Genomic DNA, 22,842 nt, shown 5'->3' on the forward strand with positions numbered 1-22,842 from the left:
TTATGATTTTTCATACATTTTCGTAAATCTATGATATGTAATTCATTATACCTTCAACAGACTTCAATAAGCTTCAAAAGAGTCAGCAGATATATTTTTTTGTACAAGAAAATAAATAAATACTATTAGATTAGCAATAAATACTCTTATAATGCAGGCAGTCTGTCCAATTAAAATATTTTAACAATTATGCAAGGGTGAATGACTTTAAATTAATATTATTGATATTTTAAATACTTTTGTAACTATTGCATATTAATAGTTTTAAAATTAAGTTATATTGTATATTAATAAAGTGATTTTAAATTGCAGATACCTACCCATATTACTAGCCATTCAATTTTAACCATATTATAGTAAAACTGTTTGTTTTAGTATTTAGAGTAATAAAACACACAATTGCATTTTTTTAAATAATAATTTTAAAACTTAACATTTTAAGAGTTGCATTTGTTTAACTTCTGTAATAATTTTTAAAAATAAAAATCTTTAATAATTTAGTCATCTAATAGGGAAATATCACTCACTACCGATAAAAACATGTGAAATGGATTTATAAAAATTGATTGCATTTTCAAAATCAATATGGATAGTGTGGAGAAATGTTTTCATATATCATTTTTAAAATGGAATCGTTCAAAAATATATCTTTACAAAAACGTGACATCTTTGACAATTGTGACGTCAAGACTCATGACGACGTTCAATTTAAATTTATACGGTCACAAAGTTCAAAATTTAACTGAAACGTGAGGTATTAGGGGCGTGGCCAATGCAATGAACCATTTTTGCGGGATCTAACAAAAATTAAAAATGCAAATTAAAAAAATATATATTTTCTACTTGTTAGAAAAAAAATAATTTTTTTTAACTCAACTGTATTTCATCATCATCGTCATTCCCCTTCCGCACCTAGTGGTGCATAGGGCACTGAATTGGTACACAAATTTTGAAATTATTTAAAAAAAGATATTTCCCTATTGTGCGTAGTTGATGGTAGATTTTTTAATCTTTATATCGTCGGGGATACAGCGATACCTGGTAACTATCAATTGAGTTTTTTGGCAGGGGATCCTAAAACGCATTCCGTTTACATATTACTTTTGATTTTAATCAATCAAAAATATCGCTGGAGTAGAAGAAAAACTATCATTATTTAAAGTAACAATAGCCACATAAAAAAAACACAAGTTACGCGGTATTGCAGTATCACTGACAATATTTTCTTTCTCAATAAAGTTTTACTAATTTATTAGTTCCATTATATAACTTATTATGAAAAAAAACTACATGTACCTTCAATCACAAATATTTCATGTAAAAATTGTCGTCATAATAAATTTGTAACAATAATATTATGAAATAAACTCAAATTGTTTTTATTATTTTTGATTGCAGATTTTTTATGGGGAAAATATTTGGGGGGAAATGAAACAGTGTAGGAAAAACAAATGACACACTCACCGTTTTTTCTTCAGTACAGTTTTTTTATTCAGAAAACCAGTGATTCTCATGTCTACTATATTGAAAGCCCACTGTGATAGATTAATACCTGTTTATTTATTACCATGGATAACTTATATTTTAATTTAGCTTAAAATATAAGTAAAAGTTTTCAGTAAAACAATTAATTTTTTGACATGCGGCAGCTTTATTCAAACGATTTAGAGAACAGGTGGGTTTCAAGTTTTTTCCAAAACATCACTACCATCGGGCTAATTCTATGCCATGATCGCAAATGCGTGTTCACATATTTAATTACACTGGTTGTGTACAGGTGCAATGACTTTTCTTATCACCGTAGATGTAGCTGATCTAAGCATAAGGCTTATATGGGCTAGTTCATCTTGAATGCATGGTTCTTTTATATATTCCAGAGCAGAGCTGTACAGTAACTTAAACATAAGCCAACAGAGTTTGTATTCCAGCCTCTGTGGAAAATGTAGCCAGTGTAATTCCCAAAATATTGGAGTGATATGACTGAACTTGTAGATTCTAAAATAAGTCTCACTACAATGTTTGGTACGGACTGTGGGCAAATAATTGTATTAATTGGTAGGCATTCATAGATACTATAACAATAATCGACTTATAACAATAATCGACTCTAGATACTACAAATTTATTAATTGACAGACGGCATCAATTAGCAAATATTTTCATGTGGATTTGATTAGTTTCATGAACTTATCGTCCTACTAATTTGAACATCGAAAGGTCAGAATCAAGGAAGACTCCCAGTGGTTTAACGATGGGTAAAGCGGCACTCTTTAATAAATATATATGTTCATTGCAACAGCTAATTTCCTCGCCAGGAACAAGAAAAGTTTATCATTTCCATATAATATTTCTAATTATTCTGCTTTATTTCCCAGCTTCCTCTTCTTTGAAATGGTTGGACGAGGTCTTTGCACCTCTCCAACCATTACTGCTGTAGGACTGAATACATGGGTCTCAATTTCCTGAAAAACAATAAAATATAGGTAGAAACACGCAACATTATATTTAAACCATAAACTATCACAATGAAAGATGTAAAAGCTTACACTCGGTGCGTGATAATAATCAATGTGATGTTTCACTGAATTCCATATTTTTTCATCCACAAGCAATTTAGTGACAGCATTTATATCTGGAGCCATGTATCTGTCTTTATCCCACTCCCTTAAATTCATTAAATAGAAAATATTACATGAAATGTTAGTAAATTCTTTTATGTAGGTACTCATATTCTTGTCAAGATTTTTAAGTTTAGAAATCTGACACCTTAAAGTGCATGATTTAAATTGTAAATTTAGCTTTTTTGTGATCTAATTTATATGAACTTATATATCTGAGCTTATATACCTCAGAGGCAGGCGGATGCAAATCCAAACGTCAAATATTCAACAATAGCCTAAAGAATCTACTTTCTCTAAGTGATTATAATAATTTAGAACATCAATTTGTATTTTCAGTATCTTAATACATTGTATCTTTCATTTTTAGACTTACATTTCTTCAAAATCAATGGACATTATCATAAACTGGATACGAAAATCGAAATGTCATTTCATCAAATTCTGGATTTGCATCCGTCTGCCTCTGAGGTACAGATATTTTATTGTATTTTAAATTAGGTATCAATTCAATAACTGAAGTCCTCCCTGTAAAAAGAATATATGTAAAAAAAAAATATGGGGAGGCGAAAAATAGTTTAACTTTTTTATAGTTATATTTTTAAGAAATACAGATATGAAACTTTGTGTTAGAAATAAACAACAACAAAAAAATATTTTAGAGGAAGAAGCTAGGAATTATGTCAGGATAGAAGTGTGTGGCGGTCTATCCTCTTTGCCTAGCCCCATGAAGAAATAGTATAATGGTAGTAGTAGTAGTATTTTAGAACAGTTGCTCTGTTATAAAAATCAGGACTCAAGATGTGGTTGGAACTTTATTATTTGGACGATTTGTATAGCGCCATTGTTGTGAAAATAATCTCAAGGGCCTTGCCTTAAACATTATCACATACCACCATATTTCTCAATATTTTTGCAAGCTAATTTACAAATTGTACAAATTATATTCCATCGTATATAATATTTAACAGACTTATCTGTTATGCTTCTTCTTACCTTTTTCTTCTCACCTTAAAATTTAAATATCTCAATGACTACATTACCTTACAACACTCCGAACGACTTTATGAACTTCTTCAATAGGTACAGTTGTCTTTAAAGGCCGAAGGAACTCTATTGCCTGACACGCTGCCAACAGTTCAATGGCAATTACTCTCTCAACATTTTCCACAACCTGTGAAAATCGGTAAAAAAGAAAATTACGAGAATGAAACTAATTACTCTGATACTCTCTGGGGTAACTCTTCCAATATGTAACAAAAGATTGATTTATTCTATTCAGCAAGTAAACAACCAAATCAATGAGTCGATACGGAAATATCACATACTACGAATACCGATTAAAATATACGAAATGGATTTAGAATAATTAATTGTATTTTCAAAATCAATATGGATATTGTAGAGAAATGTTTTCATACATAAATGTAAAAAATATATTTGTAGAAAAACGCGACGTGTTTGGCCTTGGTTGTTGTGACGTCAAGATTCGTGATAATGTTTTAAACAAAATTCAATGGCTAGGAACAAATAAACATGAATCGTGACGTATTAGGGGCGTGGCCGAAGGAATTACCGTTTTTGCGGGAATTTAAAATTACAAATTAAAAAATATCTTTTGTGCTACTAATAATTATCAAAAAAATATTTTTTTACGGGACAGTATTTTATAGACCTATATTACTTTAAGAATGTTTAAAAAAAGGTGATATTTCTCTATTCAGACTTGAACAGGTGTGAATTTTGGATGCGTAAAAAAATATGCAAATTTTTTCTCTAATCTAATGTACATGTCTTATCAATGAGGAAGTTCAGTGGTTTTTTTTTTTTTGTTAATCGACTATTAAACTCAACCAAAAAAAAATTCAAATTTTAAATATCGTATTATCAGCGCTTTGATTTTTTTAAGTTTTGCATTTCTGATATAACCCCGCGTTTGAAGTCAAAGATTCTCTTCCGCTTATTCTCGATCAGTTCTTCCCATTGATCCATTGACGGCAAGCAAACCAGAAATCTTCCATAAGTCTCTTATCATTGGTTGATTCAAATGAGCTAGTGACGTCGTTCAAAGTAGTTTGTTTTTGTTAAAATATTTTTTATTATTTTTTTCGTACATTTTCAAGAAACTTTGCAGTACAATTTAATGCTTGAATTTTTACAGCACACAAGAAAACATTTATTGTATCTAATTTCCCGTAGGGCTGAAGTTCCTCATTAGCTTACATTCTTAGCATTCCCTTTTCTTCAAAAAAATTCTCGTTGGACACAAATAACTGCGCAACACAATGATCAAAATAAAGGACTTTACGGATTAAGCGTTTTGCTACAGTATTCTCACAATAAACAGTCGGTCTTTACCATTAAGCATTTTCTTGCAGAGAAAGCTCCCATCGAAACATGATCTTCCTGCCCAGCACTTGTACTTAGTGAGTCCACGCTGCTCGGGTGACAAAGAACCTTATTTTCAGACACTAAAATACAAATATACAACAATTAGTGCACTAACAACCATTGCATTGTTTTTTGTAGTTTACAGAGAGTGCGACTAATTGCACGCCCCTGGACTGGTACCAGAAGCGTAAGACTGATCATCTCACCTTTGTGTAACAATAAATGCTCAAGATGCACTGCGATTGATGTATTAATGCAGTACCCTATGCACCATTATATGCGGAAAGGGAATGAAAATGATGATGATATACTTTCAATTATATGGTAGTCTGAATCCTTTTCAAATTTAAATTTAAATCTGGCTTGAGTAATTGGTTTGATTCTTCTGGAATGGATTACTGTGATAAAATGTGGAATAACTGGTGAACGATCAATGTGTATGTACAAATGTAAAGTGTAATGAAAAATATAATAGGTTATAATATGTATAAACGTCATATGTATGCATAAATTATAATATCTATAAAGTCGTAGCGCCGGCAATACCTGTTAAGTGACATTTTGAATTTTTTTAAGGAGATAATTTAAACAATGTATCTTTTGGTGATGAATTTTATTTTTCAATACATTTTAATTGATGAGAAAAAGGAAAAATACGTAATTTTATTTTGAAAAAATATTCAACTATATTTTGTCGAAACAAAATGATCTTAATGCAATGCAATCTTAATGAGAAGTTAAAAATACTTTTAAAAAAAAAAATCACATAACAGATATTGACGACGCAACGACGATATGTATGTACGAGTATTTATGTACGTACGAGTATTTGTATTGTGTATGTATGTTTATGAATGCATTGCAATTTCCCCGACTCAACACGGATTTTCTAGGGAATCGGGGCAAGTTCACAGGCATGGGTCGTTCCTGATCGTGTCACTGTAAACTGTGTCTCTGTCCCCAATAAATGTATGAACAAGATTACTAAAAATTAAATGTGGTCAACAATATATATATATATTTTGATTTATTCTTATTAAATATTTGAATGCACTGTACATTATTTCAATCAAATATTGTAAAAAAATATTTTGTAACATACCAAGAGCAGCTGCTGTGCAGTGAGCCAGCATAAATCCAGAATTAATACCTCCATCTTTCACTAAGAAGGCAGGAAGCTCGCTAAGTGCTAAAATGTTTTTTCATAGATTATCAAGCGTCCATTTTCATTGAAAACATAATCAACTAAATTATTATTGGTATGAATTTTTAAATGAAAATGACCGACTATCCTTATGAATATAACAATTTTAACATAATATATTATAAAAATATAACAACTCTGATAAGATTCAGTAAAAGTAGGATTGAAAATTACATAATGAGAAAGTTCAGTGCTATGGGAAATTGCTGCGATATATATTTGCAAACCCGGCAAACTACATCTTTCTTTATTTTGAGCAAATCACAAATAACTGATACAATACTTTACTTTAACTTTTTTCACATTCAGTAAATATTTGATACTTAAGCAGTGAAGACTTAAGCATGATTATGTTAGGAAACAGAAATGAAATACAAAATTTAATTTTATACATTCCAACTTTGCTATACTCAAGTAGAGGTTGCCATGTTTGCAACACACCCGATAATTCAAAAGTCAAATTCTTACAAATAAAGCCATATTTTCAACTGACAATGTTATTCTGAATAAGTTTCAACTAATATCTCACATTTTTTACATTTTTGATTTTGCCGGGTTTGCAAGTAGTACCCTCATATAGACTATTTGTATTTTCATACCACTTGGTATACATACATAATCTTAATTAATTTGCTGTCTTATAATTTATTGTTGTGAAAGATTTGAATAAGCCTTAACCATCAACCAAAATAAATTAATATATTTTTTTAAATATTATATATATATGTATATATAAAGACAGTTATCTCCTCGTAATCATTTTCACATCAGTAAAGTCTGCTTATTTCTCCATTTGAGTAGATAATTTCAATAAAAGATATTCAAACTATAATTACCTGGATTGACAAGCCTCTCCACTCGCCTCTCACTCATGGAAGCCAATTCATGAATACCGATGGCTAGATAGTCTAATACTTTAGCAGGGTATTCGCCATGAAAGTTACCAGCAGAAATTATTTCACCACGATCAGCAAATACAATCTGAAAAAAAAGTTGGTTTGATTATGACAATATTCACACTGTTAAATTGTTCCCAGATTTATTGATGGTAATTTAAATGACTGGAATCGTACTGTTCTAGAAAAAAAGAATCACTAGTAAAAATCTAAAATAAAAATAATAAATAATTTAGATTATACATGACACTGTGAATGTAATAAAATTTATATTTGAAGAACTAACTTGTCGTTATTCATCATAATGAAAGTAACATAACTTTGTTTTTAACCACTTATTTTATTACTGACTAGTTTTGAAGCTACACATGCTTCCTTATCAAGGAATAATTTAGTAATTTATATAACCCTATTCAATAATTTTAACTATGTCTATGTCTACTGAATATTCATTTGGAGGTAAAATTGAACAGAAAAACAGAGGCGGTTTGTATTTCTATAGACCACTTTTGCCTAGTTTTAGTAATTTATTTATGGACTTATTAGGTCCATTTAACATTGGCAAATACATTTCTTTATAATATATACAGGTACACTTGAAATAAAATACAACTAAAGGAAACTAAAGTGGCTAGTGTCTCGGACTCACGGCTCAAAGGTCCGTGGTTTGAATTCCACTCTACCCCAACTTAATTCCCATTTTCTAATAGTGAGTTATTTACAACTCGTTGAAAATGATCCTTAAAACGAAATATTTTGGTAAATAGTAGGAACACAAATATTTCTTGTAAAAAAATTAAAAAAATATTTACTGCCTCAATACAAGATTTGGTCTATCTTAGTGGTTGTTTAAATCTAAAAAGATTTACACCAAAAAAGTTCAGATCTTGTCTCGAGTTTACAATGTGACACAATCGGGACATTAGTGCATGCAAGTCATAGTTTGTGCTGTGCTGTGCCGATCGAGGAACAACAGATTATTATTTCTCAATGGGCAGATCAGAGCATTGAATGCCACTTGTTCCAGTGACGATTGAACACCTATTAAACCATTTAGTAAATTAAACATAAATGTGGATACAATGATATTTTTACATTTATGCAGACTTGAGATTTTGAACATAGATTTCATTCTGTAAGTGTAGTCTCCCCTCTCGAGAATAATAGAGATCAAATATTTGAAAAACAAATGAAAATATAGTTGGTAAGCTAGTTTTGAGTAAACATATTTTTTACCGGGTTGTCTGTTCCACTATTTATCTCAGTTGTAAGAACTTGAGTTACAAAATTAATGGTGTCATGAACTATTCCGTGAACTTGAGGACAACATCTAAGAGTATAGGCATCTTGAACTCTATTGCAAAAGCGATGAGATTCTGAAATACAAATTCATGCATAAATTGAAAAACAATGATATGAAAATGTGAGTAGGTTTAGTATATACAATTTTTTTTTTTTTTGGGGGGTCATTTTCAACGAGTTGTAAATAGCTCACGGTTAGAAAATCAGAATCAAGTTGTGGTTCACCCCGCTTTAGGGGTGTGCGGACCTCAGACCTTTGATCTGTGAGTCCATAACACTACCCACAGGACCACAACCCAAGTTGAAAATTTGTTGCCAAATTTAACAGGTACCTACATAACGGGTGATTAAAACATTGTCTTTAATTTAATGGAAGACGGAATATGGCAATAATATGAAATAAGTACTTGTTTTAAAATTCTTCTTCATCATCTTTCTTCCTTCTCCATTTTAAGATCTGTGTCACAAAAAACTAATTATTGTTCTTTGTCAAACTGAGCAAAGTGTATTCTACTGTCCTCACCTTCAAGTTATTATCTGCCTATGAGATTAGAATGTATTTTCCTCATCATAGTTTTGTCTTTGAATACAAGCATTAGTTTAATTATAGACTTATAGACAATGCTCGCATCTGGTAGGTAGGTACTTAAAGTAATAAAATTACTAATCAATAGAAAAGGTAAACACATCTCGATAGAAGACCTAATCAACTTAACTTTTCATATTTTCATAATACTATCCCTGATATTACCGGCGTCAAATTCTGAAGCAGCAATAAACCACGGTATAAGCAAATAAAAGCTAAAACTGGAAGAAATCTTACAAAAAATTGCCATTTTGAATATTTACCACCATTTATTGTAAATAAAAAGACCTGCATTGATTAGAAAAATCATTATGTAATAAGAATACTTACGAGCAATTTGTGAAGGGTAGGTATCTGAATGGAGCAGAGCTCTTAGTCGCTTAGCCACTAATATCTGTCCCTTGTGCGGCCGTATAGCTTGCACATCCGAGTCAAAAGCTCTAGAAGTGCCTTTTAATACTTCTAATGTCATAGCCGCCACCACATCAGCCTGGAAAATAATTGCTTTTTGTTAACTAATCAACAACCAGAACTGAAAAGTTACAAGCATTTCCTTACCTAACCTAACATTGTTTATTTTGTTTGTATTATTACGTTCTTCTTCTTTTTGAAGCGGGATCAGGGTAGTATGGCTGCGGTCTCAATTTGAAACTAACTCTGTATTCCTTTACTGTCATGCAAGAAAACTAGAATTAGGTGAACTTACTGCCCATGTGTATTTAAGTGATTACAAATTGACAATATCGCAATGAGGGGGTATAATGAAAGCTTTTAAATTCTCTGTGTTTTGTTATTTCCGCAATTTGATTTTAAAGAAATATTACATTTTAGATAAAAAAAATATTTTTATAATATAGTGAATATGTGAAACCAAAGAAAGACACTAGTCTTTATGAACAGTTTCGGGAAAGAGATGGGCGCTTTCATAGTAACCTAACCTAATCCATCATCATCATCAGTAGCACTACAGCCCATTGTGGGCCCTGACCTCCTCCGTAATATGTCTCCATTCCTCCCTGCACCCTGCAGCGCTTCTCCAGTTCGTCAGGCCAATTGCTCTAATGTTACTTTCCACATTATCAAGACATCTTAATTTTGGTCTGCCTCTGCTTTGTCTGCCTTCCGAAGTGGTATAAAGAATCTTTTTAACCTAATCCAACCAGCAGAAATTATCAGATATAATTGAAATAATACATTCACCCGTAGACACACCAAGCAACCCATTATTTTTTTTACCAACTCATAGATCAAATATTAACCACTCATCCCAACCAAGAATTTAACATTTGTCATTACGGGTTAATTATGTTTGTTGCTAAATATTTACATGCTTTATGTCTTCTGTATTAAGAGTTTGTCAATCATGCCAGATATACCTGATTTTCCAACCATACAAAAAAATAAACTACAAAAATTTCACAATGTTGTGAAATTTACAACATCATTAGCCTTTTTCTGAAGGAGAATTGGATATTAAATACATAATTATAAATTTCTCTTTCCAGGATTTCAAACATTTTTCAATTCTAAAATGACGGAGAATGTTTGTTACAATTACTAAATGGTAGCTAATTGTATTGTTTATTTGATAAATTTATTGATACCTCGTACATATAATATCATAACCTACAAAATGTGATTTTAAATAAGAATGATTAAAATATATTTTTGTCCAGTATATATACCGATTTTTGAAAAAAATGTTCTGCATGTTTATTTTAATATCTTTTTTCAACAGCCTACAAGAAACTTTAACTGTTTTGCGATTTTAGTAAAAATGCACATACGATATTATACTTCGGAAAAGACATTAAATAAATATCGTGTGAATGACGTACAACATTTTACATCGGGATTATTTAAAAAAAGAATATTGTATCTGAAACATATGATAATTATTTGATACTGACTAACGATGCACTAACAATAATCATTGTAATTTTGTATATAATAAAAAATATTAGTATTCAAATCGAACAATATTTGTTTTATTTTGCTGTTTTTTGCTGTTTTTCATGCAAATATGGCCTTTGGTTATTACACGATGAATCTGTTGTTGGAGTTGCAATCGTGCATAGTGTAGATTAAGTTTCTAAGGCTAAATCACATGAGCGGGATTAATTTTGGAAAAAAAAGCTATTTAGAAATAAAAAAAACAATACACGCTGCGAATGTCCGTCTAGTCCGGAGAACACAGTCGTAACTGATACTTATGTCACTTATGCTCATCTCCTTTATCCCGCAAAAATTATCGTATTAAATTATAATAGAATATAGACAAAATATATTAAAAACTCAAGATTGAAAATTTGTGGGTTATGAAATTATACGTAGGAGGGTCGATATCAATATCAATACCTGTCTCGCTATACTTGCTGCCCTTTCCACCGCTTCTGCCCCAAGACTTGTAATAAGCTGTGTACCATTTATGAGAGCAATTCCTTCTTTGGCATGAAGGGTCATTGGTTTCAAATTATTGGATGCCAGGACCTTAAAATTTAACATAATAACTTAAGGTTTGTCACAAACCAAATTAACATGAAACGGTATTTTGATAATTTAACATTTTCTTAGTTTTAAGTTTTAACCAAGCTGCATCTTTATGTGGTGAAATTATTAACAAAGAGTTCCATGGCATTTTTATATGCATGCTCACAGTGTATTGGCTTTATAAAGCGTAGCTTTTTGTTATTTTATTTATTTAAAAACGCCCAGAGGGCTCTTACAATATGCAGTTAAAAGTACATAAAATATTATAAAAAATAACAAAAATTAAATCACAACAAAGTAAAGATGAATGGAGAAACACATTAAAAAGGGGAGAATTGAAGGGATGGGCATTCGATGGATAGGATAGCTAATTTGATAGCAGCAGGAGTGGTGTGGAGCAAGTCCAACAGCTCAGCATAATTATTAGCTGTTCTGTGGATGCTCACTAGGGGAGGGGAGAATGGTGGGTGAAGTTTGACCTATTGTACTCACACTGGAACATGTGTTGGAGTCTGGTGGTCCTTGTGGGTACATGAAAGTTAATCAGGGACAGTAATTTTGTGCAATCTATTATGGAGCATATCACTTTGTGCATTAGAGTGAAGTCAGCAATTGAGTCCTATAGAATCAAAAACAGCAATCTGACGATTGTATGCAAATCGAGTTATAGGTGGGGCAACATTGCCCTATTTAAATAGTTTTTGCTTATTTAGTAACATCCCATTAAAAACATAAATTTGCAATGTAAAATCAAATTTTAAAAACCTTATTATTATCAAATGCAGCAATCTGCAAATGTGCTTCGTGTTCAATTTTTTTGTTTTTTATTCAAAAGTAAAAATATGAGTCTTCTAATTTTTTAAACTGTATTAATAACTAAATAAAAGTAGTACAAAAATAAGTTATAAATATTGTAAAAAAAAATATGTTTTAATTTACACAACCCTATTAAATTCGAACTTGGTAATAATCAAAAACAGCAATCTTTGAACATGATAAGAAAAAAAAGCAGCAATCTAACATTCGGTTAGAATCATGTTCAGCAAAGTTTGAAATTCAGTATCAATAACAGCAGACTGAAAAAATCTATAATTAATTATTGTTTTAATTAAAACTGAATCTATTCGAGGATGAATAGAATATATTTAAAAATCTCTAACTAAAGTAATTTAATACACATGCAATAATTTTACTAACTGAATAAAGCGCAAAACATTTTTTCTTGTTTACCGCAAATTAGTAAAAAGTCAGATTGCTGGTTTTGATTTTATAAAACTCAATTGTCCTTCTGGTGGAGAGCAATGGTAACCTCAACTCAGACATCAAAGTTTGGTAACAAATCTCATTTAAAGGTTTACCCTTTTTGAACTGTAACAGAGAAACAGATGAAATGTAAGCAAACCTTGTCTGAATCACCCCAACCAGTTGTAGGGCTCCACATTCGTCCTTCTCCCAATATCCCGAGGGCCAAATGTGACAAGGGGGCGAGATCCCCACTGGCTCCTACAGACCCCTGCTCGGGCACCCATGACAAACAATTATCTAGAAATATTATAAACTAGCTTTTACCTGACATAAAACCTTTACCATCATCAATAATAATAACAGCCCATTAATTCCATAATATTTCATTTGATTCATTATGATTTAAGATTTCAAGAATAGAAACAATTAAGATTTTCTTCTATTTGCTCAAATGCAAATATTTTATCCTACTGAGCATTTGCTTAGTAAGATAAAATATATGTAATTTCAGCTTTAATTTGTAATTTAATTGACTGTTACTTACGATTAAAAGCGTTAACAAGGCACATCAGTGTGGGTAAAGAAATACCGCTGTATCCTTTAGCCAGAACATTTATTCTAAGAGCAAGAAGCATTCGAGTTCTCTCGGGAGAGAGTGGATTGCCCACTCCTGCAGCATGAGATCTAATCAAATTGTATTGGAGTTCTTGGAGTTTGTCCATTGGAATGGTTGTCCTAGCAAAGTTACCAAATCCAGTAGTGATTCCATAAACGACTAAAAACAGAATTTGAAAAAATAGATTTTAAATACAGTGATGATCATAAAAAAACCCGCACTAAAATTTTGATTCTCAAAAGTGGTAGTTAATTTGACAAGTTTGTTTTACATTGTATTTAGGAGAGTGGTTTGGGAATTAGTTAATGTATATAACAAATGACTAAATAATTGTAGTCTCGTTTAAAATAATTAAGAATCCTTCACCTACTGTGTAATACATAAACCATTTATATGTTGTTAAGAATAACTACCAACCTTTTTTCTCCTTAAGAATTTTTTCAATCAAATTTCTTGATTTAATCACATTTTGTTCTGCTTCTTTTGTCAACTTAATTTTATATCTTCCTCTTCCAAGTTGGCGAAGATCATCTGTTGTTAAACTAGTTCCATCCAAATAAAGGACCTGAGATTAAAATTTATTTTCAAATAATTTACCAACAAGATATTACAAATGCTGGATCAAAAAACACATTTGTACACACCTGATTTCCTGGCTGAAAATCTTCAGGACTTCAGATGTATAAAAACACGTTAAAGAAAGTAAAATTGTTTTGGCCTATACACATAATACAAAATGACTTAATAAAGGGTACACCAAAATCTACTCTTTGTATTGATATAAGATATTTTTCAGCCCTCTCGGGCGATGCTTGGTGGGCATATATTTGCCTGTCATACCTAAACCATTAATACGGGACCGAGTCACCTTCTCAGTTCTTACTCGAGTAATTCTTATTCAGCGCGTCCATGTCGCGGGGGTGGGCACCTTCCACTTCAGTAGACCGGATGTATTTAGCTGGCCAAGTTTGGGTGAGAACCTAGTATTGCGGGGTATAACACAATCCCTCTTACCCAGGGCTATGGTTGAAGACTTCAAGGGGCTGTGAGGTCAGTAAAAGAACTTGATAAGGCCATTTCAAAAAATTATGTCAGTACATTACAGTTAAAGGATACACAGGTTCCAAAACATGTTTTAATTCATCTGGAATCATTTTGAAATTCTTCTCTTTATCTGATGTCAAAACTGAAAACAACGTGAATGATGAAATAAACATGAGAATAATTATTGTAAAAAATATTTAAGTGATTTGAATGAATATCTTTATAGTTAGTATTTCCAGTTTTTTGTATAAGAAATTTGACATTCATGTGGACTTGTATATTCTGTAAAAAAAACTGTTATTTCAGTATGCTAATGGAAAGGCCATATTTATTGTAAAATAGTTTTGTTTGTATATATAAATAGGATATCTTAAATACAACCATTGTCTCAAGTAAGGAACAGAGCACATCTTAAAAAGAAAAATAGATAAATAAAGAAATAAACAAGAAACAAAACTATTGTCCAAAGCCAGAAATCTGAAGTTACAATAGATTACCTAATAAATGAAATTGTGAAAAAAATCATGTACGATCTAAGCTGATTTTAAAATAGTAAAGGCCGTAGACATAATGTGAAATTTTAGGAAAATACAAAAAAAAACATTGCGTCTGTAGATGTTTTTGAAGTAAAAGAGTAATAGAAAAAAACAAATTAATTTTTTTAAATTTAAAAATATAAATGTCACTGCCAAATAGTCAAATCGGCCACTCAACTGAGCGGCTAGGCTGTTCATTAAATGCCAGCATTCAACTGAATGGCTAGGCCGTTTGTTGAATAAATTAAGATAGCTCAACATTCAACATGTTGGCTGAAAGCTAGCCCCTTGGAAACGGCCAAACCAAAAGCCGCCAGGTTAGGTTAGGATAGGTTGGGTTAAGTTTATTAAGTGAAAAAACTTTTTTTACAAGTAAGTTAATATACTTATTAAGTTAATAAACTTAACCCAGCCTCTGCTAACCTAACCTAACTTCACATAAATTTTTTTTTTTTGAAAATAAAAAATTGTTGTAATAAAACTTAAGAGGCTGAGCAACGTTTAACCTTTTATATAAACTTTCATTCAACGAATGGCCTAGCCTTTCAGTTGAATGTCGGTATTTAATGAACAGCCTAGCAGCTCAGTTGATTGGCTAATTTAACTATTTAGCAGCGACATATATAAGAACGGGCAGTTCCTATTTTCAATTATTTCTTTGCAATGAATTTTTGTTATAAATTAAGCCAAGTATCACCATCCCTCAAGGTAAAACTCTAATTTATGGTATAGAGGCATTAAAAGTATTTATTTACCAATATTATCTTACTGATTAAGTACTTAAACTTTTGATAATGAGTAGTAAAATATTTACTGTTGTCATATTTAAATTTTTTAATTCAAATGACTTTTGGATCATAAATTTAGTAATTTAAATTTTATTCTTGAGGCAACGATGCATTTATTTATTGAACTTTAACTTGTGAATCCATTAACATATTTATTTCTTTACCTATGTTTACAAACTCATTGTCATCAAGCACACTTTTGATGAGATCATCAGGATCTAGGATAACTCCACCCCTAGTTTTGCGAACTTCTTCAACAGTCAAATTCGTGAATCCGTTAGAATTATCCTTATCAGTGGGTGATTTTAAGCTCACATGTAGTTTTTGATATCTCTTGATCGCTTCAGTTCCTAACCAGCGGATGGTATTTTTATCTTAAATGAAAAATACAAAACAAACAATTTCAGATCTTGACCTTGTAAAAAAGATAAACATTCGTATTGTGATATTTTTTCATATGTTTTATCTTTACGATAACTTTTCGCAAATAAAAATCTGGAGGCTGTTTCGGTATCTTGTTAGTTATTTTTTCAAGATTCATTTTCAATGTCAAACTTAATTTCATTTTGCAATAAAATCAACCAAACATCCCAAGACATCCCATTTTTCAGACACCACTTAATTTGTGTCCTGTATTTAATGAAGAATTTTAGTGCTACAGGAAATTGGATATAAAAAATGTTTTCCTACACGTGGTAAAAGTTACAGCATTTAATTAGCGAAGTATCTCAAAAATGTATGAAAAAACTTTATGTATACAATATTTTGAGTATGTCAAAATGCCCACAGACAAATACTTAATTCCATTTCCTTGGGAGCTTATCAAAATTCACATATTTCTCTCAAAATTTCTCCATCATAATATATTTTATATACAGATGCATACAAATAAACCTATATTTTTCAACACAGTATAGTTAGTATTTTAAATAATATTAGGTGTTAACATAAGTTGTGTCTGTTATTTTTTCAAAATTAAAAATGACCACCAAAAATATAACAAAATGGTAAAGATTATATCTGACTAATCACTAATGTATTCTCCTTATTTGTTTTCTACTTTATTCCCTTGATTGAACGCAAACAGAAGGTGTCTAAAATACTCACTTTCGTCTACTTGAAATTCAATTTTAAAGACTTGAATTTAAATAAAATAATATAATTTGAAACGTAAAAGCAATCACAATATCTTGTAGAGCAGAAAATTATCTTTCAAATAACGTATAATCTTTACCATTTAGTTTTACTTTACATGCTCATTTTTAAATTTGAAAAAAAACCGACACAACTTATACAATACTATTTTACCCAAAACTATTTTTATTAATATTATAACTTTGGGTAAAAAACATTTTTGCTATGTGCACTTACAATGTTTTTTAGTGTGTTATTTTATTTGTACATGCTGTACATTCACCCATGAAATAGAATGTTGTGCCTAACAATTTATTTTGTTTAATAATCAATAAAACCAAACATTAATTTTGCACCTACTAAAATATTTCAAAATTTAATCAGTAATATGCTCAGTATTTCTGAGTGTAAATTCAAAAGAATATTCCACTGGAAAAAAACTTAATGCTTTTTTTAAGAACTTGCATTAAGTACTTATTTTCAGATACAAAAAAAACTAACACTTTTAAAACTAACCTACCCTACCAACTAAACCCATGTCCCCATTTTTGTTTGCTCTGGCAATATGATAAGTGTGATATGACGACTCACTTTCATTTGTACACAGACATTTATTACTAAAAGATAATTACGAAACTTATATGTAAGGAACATGCCAAAAACGAAAAGGATATTTTAGAGAAAAAGGGTGCTAAATATGTATGCAGACAGGACTAGGGCGTATATCCTCCCACACATCTCACCTTTCCTTTACTGTCCCAAAAACATCCGCGCTTTACGGTGCTGTGTAGTCATTACATTAAAAAATGTAATATTCTTATGCAATTGATTCAATTATTTATAGTTGAAGTCAAAAGTAATAATATTTTAAATCTAATTGCTAAAAACATTTAAAAAAACCATTAGCTCATGCTCCCAGCACGGGCGAAAGAACCGCCCCTGACGAAAGTCGTATATCTTCTAACTGGCGTCTGGGAGAAGTACTAGAAACTTTGCTGTTTGCGCATGTGATGCGTGAAATCGTCTCTCTCGCTCCCAAATATACCTATATTATCGAGAATGAGATGTGAAGAGTGTGTGAGACAATTATATATTACGATTACTCTTTTACTACGTACACAACATGCGACGCATTGGTAAACTTTCTATTGTATTGGTGACTTAACTCAGATTTTTGATGAAATGCTTTTTCTGGATAGCATTAAATATTTCATTAAAAAAAAAATTACCAATACGTAAATGTATAACGGAGGAATGCCGAAAATCTTAACCCATAATTTATTATATTTACGGATATAATAAAGTTATTAGATGCAATGTGTACTAGCTTTACATCACCGGGAAGGGAGAGTTAAAAAAACCCGGTGAAGAAAAAAAATGTGAAATGAATAATGATAAAAAATAAAGCATCAATCATTTTAAAAACTTTTTCTTGAATTTTAAATTCGGTTTGTGAAAAAAAAGATAATATTTTGTTTTGTGGCTTTTTTTAAACAGTGTCATTTTTTTATTCTTTTTATTTTTCGTTTTAAAACTTTTTTTAACTTTTATTATGTTGATATTATGTCCCTGCAAAAAACCGAAATTAAAACAAAAAAATAATAATAATGCATTCACAGAAATTAGGAAACTGTCCTTACAAAAATATTATTTGAATTTTTACTAACTAGTAACTACTTTTTACCTTCCAAGATTTTTTCTTTAACTTCGAACAATTAAAATCATATAACATAATTATATTCATTTAACAGTGTCATGTGATTTCTAGCAAAAAAGAGCAGCATGTCGGAAAGAGATGATAGGAAAAAAATGTGCTAAAAAGGTCGGCATTTAGTCAGTCGTGGGACAAATAAAGAACATATTATTATAATTAAGATCCTCTTCTCCGAGGAGACTCACAGAAAGTGGAGTTGGTCAATCCTAAAATTTTTATAAAGCATATTTTCTTAACATTTTGCGATTCGGCCTTGAAATATCACCATTGGATTGATAATGTTTATTATATTATTTTTAAAATTCAAAACTAACAAAACCATCACGACGTTTCTCCGTAAGGATAGGCAGAGAGGTTAGAACACCATATCACTCAGTCTTTACAAACATACCTAGCTTCCTCTACATTCATTCATCTTCCATGCACGCACGCCGATTATTCCGACTTTTGACTTGTCAATCTTCAAGCATTTGTTGGATTTGATCATGCTATGCCTTTCTCGTTCTTCCTCGTTTGCTGCATAAAGGATGCAGAAAACAAGAAAAATGTTGATGGAACATTTGCATATTTGGAACTTTCTTGATTTTGTCGATAATGCTTGTCTCAGCTTCACATAATGGAAAATCTCAACATTTGTACACCTAAAATACATAGTTTTACTACATATTTGCCTGAGAGATCGCATTTTGACAGCATTCAGCCTACTTTTATCCTTGTTTTTCCATTCCATACTTCACTTCCATACATGATTCAGCACCGGAACTCCATTGTGAACTGCTAATTGGAGGCAAAAAAAAGGTATTTGATTAATAATTTAAAAAATTCACTGTGTTTTTGACAATGCATGTCATTAGTAACTTAATATGTATGTCAAAACCAAAATGATTACGCATTAACAAAAATGCTGTAAAAGCTTTATTGTAAATTGTTTCACTTGACAGATATTACCAGCGCAAGGGCGATATTGAATACCTATTTTTATTCAAAATAGCATATCAATCCTTTTTCTACCCTGTGTTTTATGAAAAAGTTTTTGTCATATTTAAAAAAAATTAAGATTTAAAGACGAGGAAGGCTGCTTTCATCAATTCTTACATAAATGTGAATAGTAATGTTTATGAAAATAATTTTTGCGAAGCGCAAAGTACCCACCATCTATACTGGGGACTTGGAGCCATTCTCCGAGAACACGGCAAGATATTTTCATTTTGATATTTCTGATAACTTGAAAGCAATCAGCGAATAAGATATTGCACTCATTTCACATGAATGCCTTCCTTATATAGAGTTATTATTCCATCACAATGTTGTTCTTAGCGTTAGTGTGTCACGAAACATAATTTATTACGCTGCAAACCTGAGGTCCTATTTAGAACAAGGTTTTACGTGCTAACTTAAGCTGTCTACATATCACCTGACAGAATTTGTTTTTTACAATTAATTTATATTTAGTATGTTTTGTTTTATCATACGCATCTTCGAATCGTTGCTACCTCAAAAATATATTATAATATGTACCATAACTCTTCACGAGAGAGCTAGATAATTTTTATTTATACACTCTATGATAAGAATAAAACAAAACATATAGTATTTTGCTCTTATGGATAGTTCAAAATCCTCCCTTCGTCATAGAGCACAGCATTTATATCGTAAACGCCTTTATAATTTCTGTACCTTAAAGGCTTTCTTTAGGCAAAAACATTAAATTACATGCTATTAATTAAAACATTAATTATTCATAAAAATAACAGGTAAATGTAAATTTAACAACATGTTCTTAAAAGCAATAAAACAGTAATTGAATGTAGACAGTATGTGAAAACGAGCAAAGTAAAATAATGAAATTAACAGCAAAAGAAATGACACAATGGTTAAGTATGGTTGATTCTGACAATAAGACTTAATCTTGTGCAAAATCCCCCGCTGCGAGGTAGTTTGTTATAAAAATTATGGAATTTATTCAGTATCCACTGGTTTAATACCAGCAAACCGTTGAGTTTTGGAGTATTATTACTGCACTACTGGTGTTTAAGAACAAGCTATTTCAGTAGTGGTATACCGGTGGACTCCAATGTTTTAGCATTAATAGAATCTGAATATATGAACAAAATGATATTCGTAACTCAATTTTGCAAAAAATGTGACTTCCAGCCCTTCTTGGATGAACTATTAAAAAATAGTGAGATAAGCATTCTTATCTATATTACTAAAACAAGTTGATAAATAATTGTACGCATAATTAAATATGTATAATAAATACATCATCGTCATCATCATTCCCTTTCCGCACCTAATGGTGCATAGGGCGCTGCATTGGTATACCAACCGCAGCTTATCTTGATATTTTTTTGTTACATGAAGGTAATATGATCAGTCTTACGCTTCAGGTACCAGTCCAGGGACTTTGAAATATTCTAGTATAAAAACACAATTTTTGATAAATATTTCACATCAACCATGTCAGGAATCGAACCTAAGACCTCTTGCATGGTAGACAAACGCGCTGACCATTACACCACAAGGCCGACGTAATAATATAATAAATACACTAGAAGGTAAGTCATTTTTCATTATTATTTTGCATCTAAAAATGTCTGCCTTAAAACAGGTTGGACTTAGACAGACTTCACACAATACAAATAAATCTATTACCACATAAATGTAGTAGATTACTGGAATTTTTATGTTAATAAACAATTTTTTATTTTCTCTTGTATAAGATAAATTACCCTCGCAATATAGTTGTCAGCTCGTTTGCCTACCATGCAAGAGGTCTCAGGTTCAATTCCCGACATGTTTGACATAAAATACTTATTTTTAAAAAAGGTGCTTTTACACTGGAATATTTCATAGTCCCTGAACGGCCACCTGAAGCGTAAGACTGATCATCTTACCTTTATGTAACAAAAAATTATCAAGATACGCTGTGATCGATGTACCAATGCAGTGCCCTGTGCACTATTAGGTGCAGAGAGGGAATGATGATGATAAGGATGAAGACTAACTGCAGCAGAAAGGGAAAACTTTTTTTTAAGAATATGCGTTCTTGTATTCGCACGTATGTGCGTAAATAATTTATCATCAAAACATTCAAATGATTTATGACAAAGTACTGACACAAGCGGATATCACAACGCTGACAGACACGGAATTAGTACACGACCTCAAAATCCCACTAGGAAGTAAAGTGAACACTGGACAATATATAAGTAGTAACACCCTTAGTTACACACTCAGTTCGGTTAGCCTCAGTCGGACATTCATACAGTCAGATACAACATATAGTTCATTGCTCAGTTACTCAAGTAAATCGTCTAGGTATTACTCTGTTTATACAACATGTAATTAACACAAATCGTTTTCTTCTCTCAACCTCCAACAGGGTAGGAGTTCCCATGCTTTCCACAATCATAAATCCTACATCACTATTAGAAAATGGAAATCAAGGTGCGGTAGAGTTGGTTAGAACCTTGGACCTAACCAGTGAGTCTGAAACACTGGCCACGGGACCACAACCCGATTGAGAAAGGAATATAAAGTGTAGGCTTTTGACTTGTTTATGTAATCACTTTACACACTGTATAACATTCACTATTCTTTCTATGTGTATGTCGACTTTTGTGAAGTAAAAGAGCTGAAAAGAGCTAAAAGATTTATTTATGTGGGTGAGATTCATCTAGCTGAATTATTTCACCTACTAAGCAACGCCTGAAAATACTTTTAAATTTTTATACCAGCTAGTTTAATCAACAGACATTTAGCCATACTCAAAATGTAATTCATATTGTAAGCGTCTAATCAGGCTGTAATTAGGCAAGCTCTTTCCTGTAGCCTTTTCAATATAATTACAAGTTTTAAATTATTATTTTTTATACTTACACACACGCACCCTCTCCCTCATTTATTCCCACACGCACATGCACCCTCTCCCTCATTCATTCGCACATACACATGAATACAAACGTCACACACATACAATTAAGTAAACTCTTTTGTTATATATTATGTATTATTAGATTTACAGTGGATTTTTTTAATTGGCTCTAGTATTGTTAATATATTTCTACTTTTTTTTTTATGTAACAGATGTAAAAATCCCAAATAAAATAAAATATAAATAAATTATGCTGCATTAATGAAATTATAATGTAAATAAATTTTACTTACGTAATAACAATGAGTATTTAAAAATAATAGACAAATATTCTTTGCTCTTGTGTTTTAGAATAATTTTTCATGTTTTGTTAATTCAGACAAGAATAACTAACAATGTTA

The 22,842-nt window shown here is 31.0% G+C and overlaps 1 protein-coding gene across 4 annotated transcripts; it reads right to left on the minus strand.

Annotated features, from left to right (window-relative positions):
- Positions 1-1,466: 1,466 nt before the first annotated feature.
- Positions 1,467-19,895, minus strand: LOC148282835 (histidine ammonia-lyase-like). Of its 4 annotated transcripts, XM_088224472.1 has the most exons (16): positions 19,717-19,895; positions 15,881-16,090; positions 14,465-14,534; positions 13,993-14,020; positions 13,766-13,913; positions 13,277-13,507; positions 12,890-13,029; positions 11,356-11,487; positions 9,328-9,487; positions 8,346-8,485; positions 7,050-7,194; positions 6,112-6,198; positions 4,977-5,089; positions 3,662-3,792; positions 2,547-2,664; positions 1,467-2,462 (listed from the first exon to the last, which is right to left on the minus strand). In XM_088224472.1, exons 1-16 carry the CDS (start codon positions 19,769-19,771, stop codon positions 2,355-2,357), a joined length of 2,016 nt encoding a protein of 671 aa, XP_088080598.1. In that variant the 5' UTR covers positions 19,772-19,895; the 3' UTR covers positions 1,467-2,354. The 4 variants fall into 4 exon arrangements, 2 of the variants coding, with proteins under 2 accessions (XP_088080598.1, XP_088080599.1); XR_015822013.1 differs by lacking the exon at positions 8,346-8,485 and having other exon boundaries at positions 19,717-19,831; XM_088224473.1 differs by lacking the exons at positions 1,467-2,462; positions 2,547-2,664 and adding an exon at positions 2,686-3,146 and having other exon boundaries at positions 19,717-19,831.
- Between the last annotated feature and the right edge of the window lie 2,947 nt (positions 19,896-22,842).

This window comes from Micrasema longulum, unplaced genomic scaffold (assembly GCF_059751315.1).
Source record: "Micrasema longulum isolate JH-2025_06_02 unplaced genomic scaffold, ASM5975131v1 h1tg000286l, whole genome shotgun sequence".
Classification (NCBI taxonomy): Eukaryota; Metazoa; Arthropoda; class Insecta; order Trichoptera; family Brachycentridae; genus Micrasema; species Micrasema longulum.

What these genes read in the sequence shown, in the direction of transcription:
- LOC148282835 (XM_088224472.1), bottom strand. Translation starts at nt 19,771, where the DNA reads ATGAAAATATCTTGCCGTGTTCTCGGAGAATGGCTCCAAGTCCCCAGT. An exon ending in AAACATGTTTTGGAACCTGT is followed by an intron (nt 14,021 to 14,464) that starts GTATCCTTTAAC and finishes ATACATCTGAAG; the next exon opens with TCCTGAAGATTTTCAGCCAG. An exon ending in ATAGTGGAACAGACAACCCG is followed by an intron (nt 7,195 to 8,345) that starts GTAAAAAATATG and finishes CTTTTTTTTCAG; the next exon opens with ATTGTATTTGCTGATCGTGG.